The sequence below is a fragment of the Antechinus flavipes genome, chromosome 2 (assembly GCF_016432865.1).
Source record: "Antechinus flavipes isolate AdamAnt ecotype Samford, QLD, Australia chromosome 2, AdamAnt_v2, whole genome shotgun sequence".
Taxonomy (NCBI): domain Eukaryota; kingdom Metazoa; phylum Chordata; class Mammalia; order Dasyuromorphia; family Dasyuridae; genus Antechinus; species Antechinus flavipes.
This window is the reverse complement of record NC_067399.1, coordinates 604,407,317-604,419,031: the sequence shown is the minus strand read 5'-3', so window position 1 is coordinate 604,419,031 and position 11,715 is coordinate 604,407,317. Positions and strand designations below refer to the sequence as shown.

Genomic DNA, 11,715 nt, shown 5'->3' with positions numbered 1-11,715 from the left:
ACAGACACTGGTCGCTGGTTTGGAGGCTGGCAGACCTCGTACTCTCTCTGTAGTTAAAGCTGAGTTAAGCAGTGGGAAACCTTACTCCGACACTCTCCAACAGGAGGTGCTTCCCCCTCCCCAGTTCCATCCCAGCATCCCCACATCTACTCCACCCCCGGTTCCCCAGCTGTTTACAACTTCCATCTTCAGCGACCAGTTTCAACACGAGAAGGGCACTTGCCAGACCTCTCGGTTCCATATATTCAAGTTCATTTTATTGCATGAAAAAGAGAAGGGGAAAAAAAGAATTACCAACCTCAATTTTTCCAATGAAAGCCTAAAGTTGTCTAAAGAACCCAAATAGATAGGTGTGCTCTGAGGTCTGCTTGGAAGGCGGCTCTGTTGTTTAATCGCAACTGAACTCAGAAGGAGGCAGTCCAAGTCTTCTTAATGAAACCCTGGTGGCAGGGTTGGGGGGGGGGTAGTTTATATCTTTCTCACTGATGTTTGCTGTACACAAGTCTCCTCTATTTACTACCAAATAAAAGAAATACATCTGTGTTGCTAATAGAAACACCTCAGCCAGTTCGATTCAGCCAAGCTCCAAACAGTGGGCCTGGGAAAAGGATGTATCTCTTTCTGTGCAAACAATTGCACAGATTTGGAAACCACAGTAGCCTCAATAAAAACAACTGGTTAGTCAGTTGCCAGCAGTTTTAGGATATGAACGAATCAACTTAGTGTCTGACTGGCAGAAACCCTGTCACTCAACCAGGAACAGTTACCTCACGGTGTAGGGACTGGAGATGTCAACTAAGTCTGAAAAATTAATTTTCAATCTCCTCTATGTCTTCCCCATCACTCCAGTTTCCAAGGTCAGGACTATCCTGAGGTGCAAAAGGGGCATCTCTCCTTTCCTAAGGACTGATTGCATTAGTCTTAACTTGGGGGAGGGAAGAAAGGGGGAGCAACAGAAGTAGAACTCACCACCCTGAGACTCCCCTGTCAAGTTGTGTGTTTGGTGGGGGAAGAAAGAGCAGGAAAAGGAAAATACAGTATTTCTTGAAGGCTTTACCCTAAAAACCAGTTATTGAGAATGAATTAAGAAATTAAGGGAAAGAGGCCTGAATGCCTTTATTTTTATGTTAGGCTTTTAGAAAACAGTGTTCAATCTAAATCCAGGGGATCTGCTTTGGAGATTTGTAAGGTCTGAGTCGTCACAAAATTTTCTGGTTCTGAGTCTGAGGGCTGTGTTTTAGACATTTGGCTGAGAATAAAGAGAAATGTACTGGGATGAGAGCTGAATTTAAGGAAAAGTTACACACTCTACAATCTCTCTCTTCCTCTCTACCTCATAACTTCTCAGCATGCAGCTAAATACAGAACTGATGTATTTCCCTAGCTTGGAATCAGTGCAACCTGTTTGGATTTGGACAGGCTCATCAAGGTCCAGATAGAAGGCAGAAGATAGTGGTAAAAGCAAATGGGATCATGAGGCCTATGTCAATGTCAGGTGCAGAATTGAAGATGCTAGAATTGAGTCGCAAAGACTCCTGTTTAGACAACTCTTGGGGACAGTAATTGTGTCTTCTAGTTAATCTCTGCTCCTGGCAAGCCCATTCCAATGCTATTGTGGAGTCCAGTTTTGACAACTTACTATGTTGCAAGTTGCAAAACATGCATGCAACATTAGTTCTCCCTCAATATAACAAAAACCAGGATTAGCTCTCTGGACCCTACTTTATTTGGACCTGAAGCAAGCAAGCAGGCAAATAGGCATATAGACAGACAAATAGATGAAGTTAGGGGCCTCAGAAGCATAGGCCTATCACATCCATACTGGCAATGTTAGGGATTTACTTTCAGCCAAGAACCCCAGAGAGAAGGGACTTGAGGGAGGAAATAAGAGCCCAAAGGAATCTATGCAGAGGGCAAGTTGTGCTTGTAAAGAACTAGTTATTTCTCGACTTTGTAAAGACTGGGTCAGTCAAGAACCGTTTTTCTAGAATCTAAACACAAATAAAGAAGGATTTTCTTGGCGTTTGATAACATCGCGTTTGCTGTAAAGTCTAAGGACGTGTTTGCTATTGCAACATCATTTTTAATGAGCTGTTATTGACCCCTCTCACAGTTAGTATTGCCAACAGTCAAAGGCATCACTTTGTTTGCAGGTGATACAAAGGACAACATATTTGGCCCCGATTTTCTGTTTGTTTTTCATTTACAATAATGTCCTCGTTTTTATTCCAAGCCAGAGGGAAAGTAAAGGGAGATTTGTCTTCACTGGAACCCAATTAAATTTTTTGCCATTTATACACTGAGTTCTTTAGGAGTAGTTAGTTTCCCATAAAAAAAAGGGGGGTGGGGGTGGGGATGCTTGATGTCTTAGCCAGAGAAGAAGAAGAAATTCTTCTAGGCTTCTTTGATGTAAGAGATTAAAAAGTCTCTCTCTCTCTCTCCTTCTCTGTCTCTCTGTCTCTGTCTCTGTCTCTGTCTCTCTCTCTCTCTCTCTCTCTCTCTCTCTCTCTCTCTCTCTCTCTCTCTCTCTCTCTTCTTCCCACTCCTTTTCTCTCTCTCCCTCTCTTAATACACAACTGAAATCTTCAACCGCTCCCTTCTTGGAACTCTCTCTTCACCCAATGCACTTCAATGCAAATAAAACGCTGGGTAACCAGACAGTTCCAAACAATTTCCACGCATTATTTAGTTTTCCCTCAGTTTATATTCTGGTCATATCCACTCCATGGGCTGTGAAGTTCTTCCTGCTCTTGAAACACGGGCACGGATTTTTACAAGAAAATCAGAGCCATTTCCTGGAGAGGCTGCCAGGATGCTTCCAAAGCAAGGCAGGGCAGGAACCTCGAGGTTCAAGCAAGTAGCTCCGCTCTCCTGAAGCGAAGACGGATAATGTCCTAGCTGCTGGCGGCTGGTAGAGAGGGTAGGGAGACGCTGAGCATGTTTGGGTTGAGGCTGTCCCCCAGCCGGTAGCTTCAGCACTTACTGAAGTAATGCACTTCACTCTTTCGGTCTAGGGGAGGGAACCAAAAAGAGAAAAAAGGAAGGGGGAAAAAAGGAAAAAGGAAAAGAAATGCAGTGAATCTTGATTAAAACGGGGGTGGGGAAGCACTGCTCTGAAGAAGTTACTCTAAGCTGGCATCACATGAAACAAAAACGCTGGACAGTAGTACTGAAACTGGTTGTTGTTGTTGTTGTTGTTGGTGGTGGTGGTGTGTGTGTGTGTGTGTGTGTGTGTGTGTGTGTGTACGCGCCTGCGTGCGCGCCGGCGTTTGTGTGTCCCGTTCCCGAAGGTAAATCAAGCCCCCGAATTCCTGTGGGCATCCACCTCCCCTTTTTCTCCCGGCTGAGTTCAGAGCTGGGATGGGGAAAACTACAACTAAGGCCCAATAGATCAGCCTACGATACAGAGTTGCTATCTTTTTCCAAAGATAGATAAATATTTTTTACACCAAGACTTCGACACTTATACAGCTTTGCAGCAGCTGGCTGAAGAAGCAACGCTGTCCCTAAGTGGAGGAAAACACATCCGAAAGCTGAGCAAGAAGACTGAGGTCTCGGGTTTGGCTGGTCAACTTTCTGTTTTTTCTTATGAGTTTAAGCTTCTCCGGTATTTGAAGTCTCTGCACCTGCCTCGCGTTACCTCTAGCGGATGTTTTACCGCCAAGTTATCCTTCCTCTTCCTTCCTTCTCTCTTTTATCCAAGGACGACCCAAAAAGGATAAGTCCTGGTGGCACAAAATAGATTAAAAAGGTGCTTTAAAAGGCTTTTTTGGAAGCTCTATCGCATCCCTGAAATAATTGAGCTACAACTTTCATACACAGATACATATGGCAATGAGACATTGGAACAGAGAACTAAGCGATCCCGACCGGACAGTCTTTGCAAACCATATATAAAACAAAACAAAACAAAATAAAACTCTCATTCCCCTTGTTCCCTCTCCCTTTTGAGAAGATCCAGGCAAGATACCATTGGGGGATCTTCCTTGTTTTAAACAAAGCTATCTTTATCTGCTTTAGAAACTGGATTATAGATCTGTGCACCCACTTCGCACAATAAATAGAAAGGATGGGAGAGAAATAAAGAGAGAAAGTAGGTGTTTCAGAAACACCTGTTGGAGATAATTTCCAAAAGTTACACAACCTTGGAACATAAGTGCCTTTGCGCTTTTTTTTTTTTTTTATTTCAATCTCACGACGACAATCAGTGTAACAATGTTTTACTTTTTTTCCCCTTTTTCTTAAAAAGAGACCGAACCCGGACAGATGTAAAAGGAAATCTTTGGGGGTAGGAAAGGGGAGATGACGGAACCTATTGCTAAACAACAGGCTTAGTAGACAGAAAGAAACATAGGTTGGATTGGATGGCAGAACCTCGGGGCTGTGAGGTTTAGGGTGAATTTTACAAGAAAACTGTACATTTATCAAATAAGTTAAAATTATCCTAAATTGATTGTCCTTCACTTAAAGCGCTCCAATAACCAGCTGCCTCTTTGAGCAGAGATAGTGCTCAATTTTCCTAGTCTCTTTCCTTACCCTTCTTCCCCCACTACTTTATTTATTTATTTTGCTACTCGAATGATCACAATTTTACAATGAAAATATTCCTTTCCTTCCCTGGAGGAAGCCGCAGTGCTTTCAGAAAATTTCGTACAATATTGCACAGGTCAAAAGTACAACAATTAAATTACAAAAAAGGGGGGGCAGGGAGGTTGCAGAAATAATAATAGTAAGAATAATTTACAAAGGAGCATTACTCCCTAAATAATAGGTTACCAATAAATAATATCACTCAAACCAGGTTAGAGAATGGAATTGTTTTCATTTTCGGTTTGGGGCTTTTCTTTTGGTTTTCTTTTCTGCTTTTAGACCTTCTTAGTGAGTTTTCCAGTTCCCAAAAGAGGTAAATTGTTAGAGAGGTTGGGTAGAGAGACACAGCTTGTCATTGATTTCCTTGAAAGGGGCAAAAAGAATTAAGAGAGAAGGAAAATTAAATGATTGGGGAAGAAACGAAACCTAAGCACTAAAAGCAGTGCAATACTAATTTCCTTCCTCGAGATATTTTGGGAAATAATGATAGAAGATGGACGGGGGAGGAAACTAAAGTGATTGTTCTCTCTCTTCCCTCTAAACTCTTGCTTTGTTATTTTCTTTATTTAAAAATAAAAACAAAAGCTAGAGTTCAGCATATTTAGGGCAGGAAGCTGGAAGTGGCACGTTAGAGACTTGGCCGGTAAAAAAAAAAAAAAAAATTGAATCAAGGTTTGCTTTTCTACCTTTCTTATAACCAAAAGAAAAGCCGTCAAGAGTCAAAACAGTCTCCAATCTAGCAAGGGTGAAACGTACTGAAATGCATTGAGAATACATACAAAAATGGTACCTTTGGGGGAGAGAGGAGGGAGGGGGAAAGGGACACTGACCCCTGTTCTCCGGTTCTTGAAGCCGATCCTGACCTCTCCGAGCTGGGGAGCCGGGAGAGTCAGTCCCACCTCAACTCCCCACCAGTCGACATACACCCCTGCACACGCACGCACGCGTCCAGTCCCGGGGTGGGGGTAGGGGAGGGTCCCCAGCGCCTCCCTCCCCTGCCCCACCTTCAGACCGGCCGCAGCAATGGCACCGATGTGACGACTGGGTGAGAGTAGTACACCGGGTGGGGAAAGGTGAGGAGAGGCTGGCTGACTGGTACTGGGGTCCCGGCCGCGCCGGAGCCTTCGGCAGCTGAGTTCTCGTGGTAGAGAATGGGCACTCGCACGATGCGCTGCGCGGCTGCGTGGCTCAAGTTGGCAGCCTCCAGCTCCGCCGCTAGCTGCCTCTTCCACTTGTTCCGGCGGTTCTGAAACCAGATCTTCACCTGGGTCTCTGTGAGGTGCAGGGAGGCAGCCAGGCCCGCACGTTCGGAGCTACTCAGGTAGCGCTTCATGTCGAATGTGGACTCCAGCTGGAAGACCTGGCTCCGCGAGAAGACCGTGCGCGTCTTCTTCTTCCGGCAGGGTTTTTTCTCCGGGCTGTCGGCACGCTTCTTCCAGTCCTCGCCGCCCTGCCCGGCTGCCCCTGAGCCGGTCACAGCAGCCACTTCGTCCTTCTTGCCTTCCTCCGAGTCACTCTCCTCTAGGATGATCTCATCCGGGCTCTTGGAGTCCAGCTCCTTGTCTGGGTCGGGCTTGAGTAGAGGCTCCGGGGAGTCTCTGTCGGTACCCGAAGCAGGGGATGAGTCTCGCAGAAGAGATTTCTCGGCCGCTGTAGAGGGAGAGAAAAGACACCCAAACACGCGCACATGCGAACACACACACACACACACACACACACACACACACACACAGATAGCACCCTTTTAGTTAGGCCGCACAAGACAAGCCACCGGCCCCGCTGTTCTCCTATGTCCCCTAAACTCGCTCCACCACTGCTTTGTAGACTTCAGGACCAAGGATGTTTCTCATAGCAGGCTTGATCTGCCTGAACTTCCCCGGAGTCTTTTTCCCTCCCAAGGAAAAGCAGAACGCTAGGTCTTGGTGTCCCGGGGCCCTCACGAAGTCCTCAGAAGAGAGGAACCAGATGGTGACAAAGTCGCCATCGCCTTAGGCTCGCTCGCTCTCACTCTCTCGTCCTTTCCCCTGTCCACTAGGGGCCAAAGGAAAGATTCCCAGAATCTGTTGGACAGAACTTGTAAATAACCGCTTTCTCTTTCCAGTTCGAATTCCTCATCATTTCTACCCTCTCTTGTCTCTAATACCAGTCCATTCCCTCCTATCCTTACACCAGGACTACTTTTTACAGATTAAAGCTCTCAGTGAGCTCCTTCTATTTCTTTTCTTCCCAAATGGGATTGGTACCAAGAAACGTAGCGATACAAGCGGACCGAGCGAGAACTGGAACAGAGTGAGCAGAGAGGGAACTAGGAGAGGCGGAGCAGGGGAAGGAAAGATCCAGAAACAGGGCCAAAAAGGGACTGAAAAGTGTGTGATAGAATGGGCCAAGTTACAAATAGGGGCTTAAAAGTAGTCAGACAGAAAAGACACCGTGGAAGAGTAAAAAAGAGAAAGGAAAAAGGCAAAGCGTAGGTGAAGAGTTTCGGAAAAGGAAAAAGGAAACCAATCATAGATACCTTCTGGCCTGGGCAGATGTCCCCCCGCGGGGGTCAGAGTGTAGGGGTACCACCAGGCTGGTGACCGCTCCAGATAGTGTGCAGGTAGCGCAAATCTTTGTGCTGGGATCTCAAAGCGGGGAAAAGCCAAATCGCCCACCTGCGAGAGCGCAAAGCCGGCAGCGCCTTCCAAGGCCCCTTTGGCAGCAGCCGCGGCTGCAGCGGCCGCAGCGGCCGAGGCCGGGGCGAAGAGCGTCCTTGGGGGCTGCTGCTGCTTTGGGGGCGCCCGGTGGTGGTCTCCATTAAGTAGATTCTTGATGGAAAACGGGGAGTCCTTAGGTGGTGGCGGAGGAGGCGGCGGCGGAGGAGGTGGCGGCGGTGGCGGGGGAGGCGGCGGCGGCTGGGGAGGTTGGGTGTTAGTGTTGCTGCAGGGCTCTTGTCCCGGTTCCGGCATTCTCCCCTTTCCTCCTGATCCCCGCTACACCGGACAGGCGGGCGGGCGATTTAGCCGCAACTCAGACCATAAACACAACTCAACTACGAGGCGGCGCAAAGTAGAAGCAGCACCGGGCGCAAATCCAGCGTCTGGAGGGCGGGGTGGGGATGTGGGCACCCTGCTAGAGAGCTACTGGGGCGGGCTTGCATCGGGTGGGGGGGAGGAGGAAAGGATGGGAGAGCAGGAGAGTGACGGAAGGGGGGGACGCTGGGAGGGAGGGGGTGGGGTACAGGTCTGGTCGCGGGACAGCAGACGGGACACAGGGACTGAAGAGGCTTGGCGGCGGCTGCTGCTCACGGGGAGGAGGCGGCTGGACGAGTCCCCGGCTTGGGGCTGCGTCAATCCGGCGCCGGATGCTAATGATGAAATCAAAATGTCATCCAAGTTAAATGCGGAGAGTATACGGCGATTGGGCACGTACAATGGCAAATGGGATTAGGCAAGAGAAGGCGCAGCCAAACCCTGGCCCCGCAGCCGCCACTGCCGCCGCCCCCTCTCTCCTTGTCTTAGATTTTGGCGCTTTGGCTTCGGGCTATAAGAGCTCCCCTGTTATTGGCTTTATATAGTCCAATTAGGCAGCAAATGAGGACAGGGCTATTAGCACAAAAGGATATTGGCGCTCGCTAACGCTCCACTCCAAGAGCAAGAAACGAACCTCTCGTAGCCTGTGGCGCCCGGGGCGGGAGCGCCCACCGGCTGCTGCGACTATCCTCTGCCCCAAGAAGTTTTCTCCCCTGCTGCTCCGGAGAACCTGCTGGCTACTGCCGGGCCTAGGGGAGGGGAAAAGAAGTGGGGAGAGGCCTGAGTTAGGTCCGGGTTACCCCCCTTCCCCCAATCCCCAGGGTCCTAACTCGTTGTTACACCCCAAACCCACTCGGATATGAGCAGAAAGAGGATTGTTATTAATTCTCTCTACCGACTACGGTAGATTTGACCTATCTCCAACCCATTCTCCACTCCTTGCAATGAGGTCAGGATTTTCCTTTTCTCTTGGATGGGTAGAAGTGCCCATTTTTCAGAAAGCCCTAAAGAGAAGGGAACGGGCAGGGGCCAGAGAAGTGGTGACTATCTTCCATTTTCCAATGATCTTGTCACCCAGAAAGAAAAAATGGCATTGCTGTTGTCTAGGGGCAGCAGCACCAGAGATCCGGCTGTGTTTTTGGTAAAAGACACTCAAAAGTCTGGGAAGTCACTTTGGTTTCACCTGCTGCTAGAGCTGCAAGTCTCTTCCTTAATCTTCTTTGCTCTACAAGATCATTCGGGGGTCTTTAAGAGATTTTCGAGTGCATTCTTATCGTACGACCCCCACTCCTAAAAAGCTCTATATTTATTCATCCTTCGCGTGTTCAACCGGGTAACCGTGGTACAGACAGAACTGGCAAAAATAGGCACTGAACCACAGAAAGATGCATCACAGACCTATCAAAGCTTTCAAGCTTAAGGCCTGCACTTATTGAGGTTTTTTTTTTTTTTTTTAATATATTCTTGGGGGAAAGCGATACGAGAAATACATCCACTAATTCCCTGAAATACACAACTTTCTCAAAGCGAGTCTTTTAACTCTGTATTTGATGGTGATTATCGTTTTAATCCTTACATAAGAGAAAATACGTTAATGAATAAAGACTCTTCTCTTCGCAGCTTTTCCTTGCAGCAGGTCGGGACGGCAGCAGGTTCTCAACAATTTTGGCAGAGGAGATAAATTGGAGCCACGCGTCACGTGGCTGATAGCGTGTCAAAAGCTGGTAGGGGATATTTAAGAGGTGTTATATGAGGGAAAATTAACACTGGCCAGATTACCAAAAAGGGGGGGAAAGTTCCCTTGAAGCCAAGGATTAAAAAAAAAAAAAAAAAACTAGTTATTTGTTCGGCACGAGAACTTTACAGGATAGGCTTTTTAGAACTCTTAATTTAAATATTAAATTAAACCAAAATCGCTGCCTTTGTTATTTACCATAGAAAAATTTCTCAGCATGTGACAACTGGACTTGAGTAACTGGACATGTAGTCGTGAATCATAGGACGACTCCATCTCAAATGGAAATATTCAAGCAAAAAAAAAAAAAAAAAAAAAGGTAAGCAAAAAGATTACTGCCATTCCCATTCCAGACTTCTTCCCATAGGAAGTTTTCTCCCTGTATTTTCGATAATTATGTTCTCCTCTCCTTACGCCCCACCCCCTTAAGGTGGATTGGATTCCGAAAAATATTAACTATTCTCCATCGAATGTACTGGGAATCTCTCTGATCAAAGGATTAAACAAAATAAAGAGAATAAGTGCAATAGGAACCCAGGAGAGTTATCTTAATGATCCCAGTCCAGAACTCCTTCCCTAGGATGAGTACACTTTGGAATTGTCCTGGGATTTTAGGAGAAGTGTTCAAAATATTCCTCTGGATGTGTGTGTGGGGAGGGGGGGGGGCGTGGAGAATCGGGATTGTAATTTCCTCACTCCTTTCATCTATGTAGAGTAAGTCATTAGATTCGATCTAGAGTTGAAGATTGTAGTCCAACACTCCTGTTTAACCCATGAGATACGCTCAAGTGATCCAGACAGAGCAGGGATTTGAACTCAAGTCCTGTGACTCAAAGCTCTTGCTTTTGCCACAGTACCGTGCTGTAATCATTTTAGAGAATAGTTTTTGGGAAGGGAGAGATTAGACATGCTGGTGGTGACACAGCTGATATGTATGTGTCAGGAGCATGGTTTGAATACAAGTCTTTCTGACCTCAAGACTAGCCCTCTATCCAGTAGGCCAACTGTCTCTATCCCTTGCCTTTGGCAAGCTCAATTTACTGCTGGATAGTGTTGTGTGCTTGGGGGAGAGGAAAGGAAAGAAAAATGTGCAACATTTAGACAAGTTATGTGCACAATATACAGATATAATTCCGGCACTGAGAAGAATGCACTATCACAGAGTAATCGTGCAGCAAATACGCTCTCTAACCCTAAATCTGCTAAAGTAAAATAGATAATTGCTTTTCAGAAAAAGGCCCTAGTATTGGAGTTGTGAAGGGAGACAGTCTTATTCAGCAGCAGTCCAAACTTCTTCCCCCTACACAGAAAAAACAAAAACAAAAACAAACAAATACATTTAGACCGGATTCACCGGAAATCTTTTTGGTCCGGAAAGCAAACGATTTTGTAGTATAAAACTTTCGCACACCGTATTCCCCTGGGGATCTAAGAATAGAATTATTCTTGCCAGGTTGAATCTTGGATTTCAAATTCACTTTGTGGAAATGGCGGTGGGGGAATTGGACGGGGTATGAACCGAGAAAAATTATCTCCGTTTCTTTTGTTTTTGTTTTTTCCCTCTTGGGTTCTCCAAACTCTTTCTCTTTCTCTTGTCTTCTTCCTTTTCCTATCTGACCGAGGCTGTTTTTCCGACTCCGCGTATCAACTGGAGCAGATGAAATAGCCTGTGATGGGGCATGAGCTGGTGTTCAGATGCTTCAGATCTCCCGAACTTTGAAAAGATTGCGGAGCAAAACTAGCCCTTGTCCCCTCCTCCAGCGAGCCTCTGGAGCTCCTTGGAACTCCACCCTACCCATTGTGCACATCTCTGCCTCAGCCACCTTCCCTCCTTCCAACCCACCCCCCCTACCCCTAATTAAGTGGACACCCAAACCATTGCCTTCTCCTTCATTCAAAGCAAAGCAAACAGCGCCCTCTGTGGGATAGTCTTGAACTTTAGGCGACAATGTTCTCCCCCAAAAGAATGCTCAGAATAATAAGTATGGGCTGGCAGAAGTCTTAGTTACAGGCTCTGGGTTGTACCCGACCTTTGTTACCTCCAGCTGAGGAAAGACTAAATTTTGCTTTTGCTTTTCCTTTGGTGGGGCAAATGCAGCTTGAAAAGCTTCTGAATCTTAGCCCTTTCGGCTTTTGGGGAGAAGTCTTTTCATTGGTTACTATGTTGATAAAAGAATCATGGAATCTTAAAGCTGGACTGCGCCTTAGAAATTATCTACTTCTACTGCCACCAGAAGGGAATTTGTTCAAAGTCTTACATATAGTTTCTGGTAAAACTAGGCACTTATATCTTCATATTTCTCTCAAACATCTTGCAATTGTCATTTTACAAGGTTAGTCTGTCTATAAAATCTAGAACTAATTTTTTTTTTTTAAATT

The 11,715-nt window shown here is 46.4% G+C and overlaps 1 protein-coding gene across 1 annotated transcript; it reads right to left on the bottom strand.

The window, feature by feature from the left end:
• Nucleotides 1-4,164: 4,164 nt before the first annotated feature.
• On the bottom strand, nt 4,165-7,959 carry HMX3 (H6 family homeobox 3). The gene is made up of 2 exons (XM_051973970.1): nt 7,106-7,959; nt 4,165-6,240 (listed from the first exon to the last, which is right to left on the bottom strand). The coding sequence occupies exons 1-2, from the start codon at nt 7,536-7,538 to the stop codon at nt 5,597-5,599; spliced, it is 1,077 nt and encodes a 358-aa protein (XP_051829930.1). The 5' UTR covers nt 7,539-7,959; the 3' UTR covers nt 4,165-5,596.
• Between the last annotated feature and the right edge of the window lie 3,756 nt (nt 7,960-11,715).

Excerpts from the sequence above, each read along its gene's own strand:
- HMX3 (XM_051973970.1), bottom strand. The coding sequence starts at position 7,538 with ATGCCGGAACCGGGACAAGAGCCCTGCAGCAACACTAACACCCAACCT. Across the intron at positions 6,241-7,105 it reads ACATCTGCCCAGGCCAGAAG|CGGCCGAGAAATCTCTTCTG; the intron begins GTATCTATGATT and ends CTCCCTCTACAG.